At 38.6% G+C, this 1,602-nt stretch overlaps 1 protein-coding gene across 1 annotated transcript; it reads left to right on the forward strand.

Annotated features, from left to right (window-relative positions):
* Positions 1-576: 576 nt before the first annotated feature.
* On the forward strand, positions 577-1,329 carry LOC149190894 (protein WEAK CHLOROPLAST MOVEMENT UNDER BLUE LIGHT-like 1). Its single transcript, XM_089410613.1, has one exon. It carries the CDS (start codon positions 577-579, stop codon positions 1,327-1,329), a length of 753 nt encoding a protein of 250 aa, XP_089266739.1.
* Positions 1,330-1,602: the final 273 nt, after the last annotated feature.

A 1,602-nucleotide genomic window follows, 5' to 3' on the forward strand; every position in this document is an offset into this window, starting at 1 on the left:
TCTAGAGATTGAAAAGGAAATAAATGCATCGGTAATATTAGAACGACAAGCTGTCAAGCAGGAGCTTGAGAATGATATTTCAGAATACCTATGTTCAGTTAAATTGAGGGACATTTCTCTTCAAAATGCAATCGATGCATTGGAAGCTTCTGAAGAGGTGCAAAAATAAGCAGATGCACTAACCATAGAATTTATGACCACAAAGAATTTATTGGATAAGCTCAGAGTTTATATATGGAAATGAAAGAAAAGAAACATGTTGTAGCTATGAGCAAAGACCAAGAGTATGAGGAGAAGGGGAAAGAAATAGAGCATGTCAACTAGGAACTGATTAGGCTGAATCATGAAGTAGTTCTTGTTAAGGATCTAATGTTAAAGCTCGATGCCTCATCCTCTTTATTGCAGAGCTTGAAACTAGAATTAGCAGCTGTTAAAGAGTCAGAACTTAAACTAGGAGCAGATATGCATGCAGTTGAAAATGCCCTCTCTAAAGCATTGGATGACCTAGATCTTGCAAAGAGTTGAGAGGTTAAAAAAACTAAAGTCAAATATATAACTCTAGTAGAACTAGGGAAGATGAGAGAAAATATAAAAAAAGCCACACAGGAGGTAACTTATTTAGTAGGTGCCATTGAGCCACTCAAAGAAGAGTTGGAGAGGGAAAGTGCAATGCTAGAAGAAACATGGGAAAGGGTAGCAAAGTCTTATGCAGTAGTTGCTTCTCTAGAGGTTGAATTGAATCAAACAAGAAAAGCAATTAAATTGGCAAGATGGAGAGAGGAAATCCAAGGAAGCTATGACAGAGCTTTACAACAAGCAGTTGCTGAGGCAGATAAAGACAAGATTGAAGTTGAAGCAACTAGAGAGGATATGCAAAAAGCAAAGGAAGAAGTTGCACAATCAAAGGCTGGTACTAGAACTGCAGAGAGTAGGCTACAAGCAACTATAAAAATGGTAGAAGTAGCTTGGGCATCAAAAGTATTGTCTCTTGCTAGGATTGAGGATATGAATCAGAGTGAGTCAATTGTTGGATATTCTGAGGCCAGGACTCTATCAGTTACACTTTCATTTAATGAGTACTTTTCACTAACCAATCAGGCATGTGAAGCTGAGGAACTTGCTGACAAGTGGGTGGCAGCTGTTGTAGCCCAAATAGATGAAACTAAGGATAGTGAATGGGAAATATTGAAGAGATTGGAAGAAGCAAATAAAGAGATAATAGCAAGGAGGGAGGCTCTTCAAGTTGCCTCACAGAAGGAAAAGAGGGAAAATGTAGCGAAATTGATAGTTGAGGATCAGCTCAGAAAATGGAGAGCACAAGATGAGTAGCATAGAGAAGCTAGTGATTTAGCTAACGTGGTGAAGAGATATGATGTGCCACACAACTGAGTCAGTAATTGGAAAAACCATGCATATTCTGATCCAAATGATCTGGACAATAACAATGAGCAAGAAAATATTCCTGTCATGCCAATAACATCATTGGGTCAGGTGTTGAGCATGAAAGCTTCCATGGCAAATAAGTTTGATGAAAGGCCTTTAGATAAGCCACTTGTGTCTAAGAGGAGGAAGTTCCGGTTTCCACGGTTTGCATTATCTATG

The sequence above is a fragment of the Pinus tabuliformis genome, chromosome 3_1 (genome assembly GCF_031772625.1).
Source record: "Pinus tabuliformis cultivar Carrire ecotype Pingquan chromosome 3_1, CPIR1, whole genome shotgun sequence".
Lineage (NCBI taxonomy): Eukaryota > Viridiplantae > Streptophyta > Pinopsida > Pinales > Pinaceae > Pinus > Pinus tabuliformis.

Bases quoted from the DNA above. Each gene is read 5' to 3' on its own strand.
- LOC149190894 (XM_089410613.1), top strand. From the start codon at position 577: ATGAGAGAAAATATAAAAAAAGCCACACAGGAGGTAACTTATTTAGTA.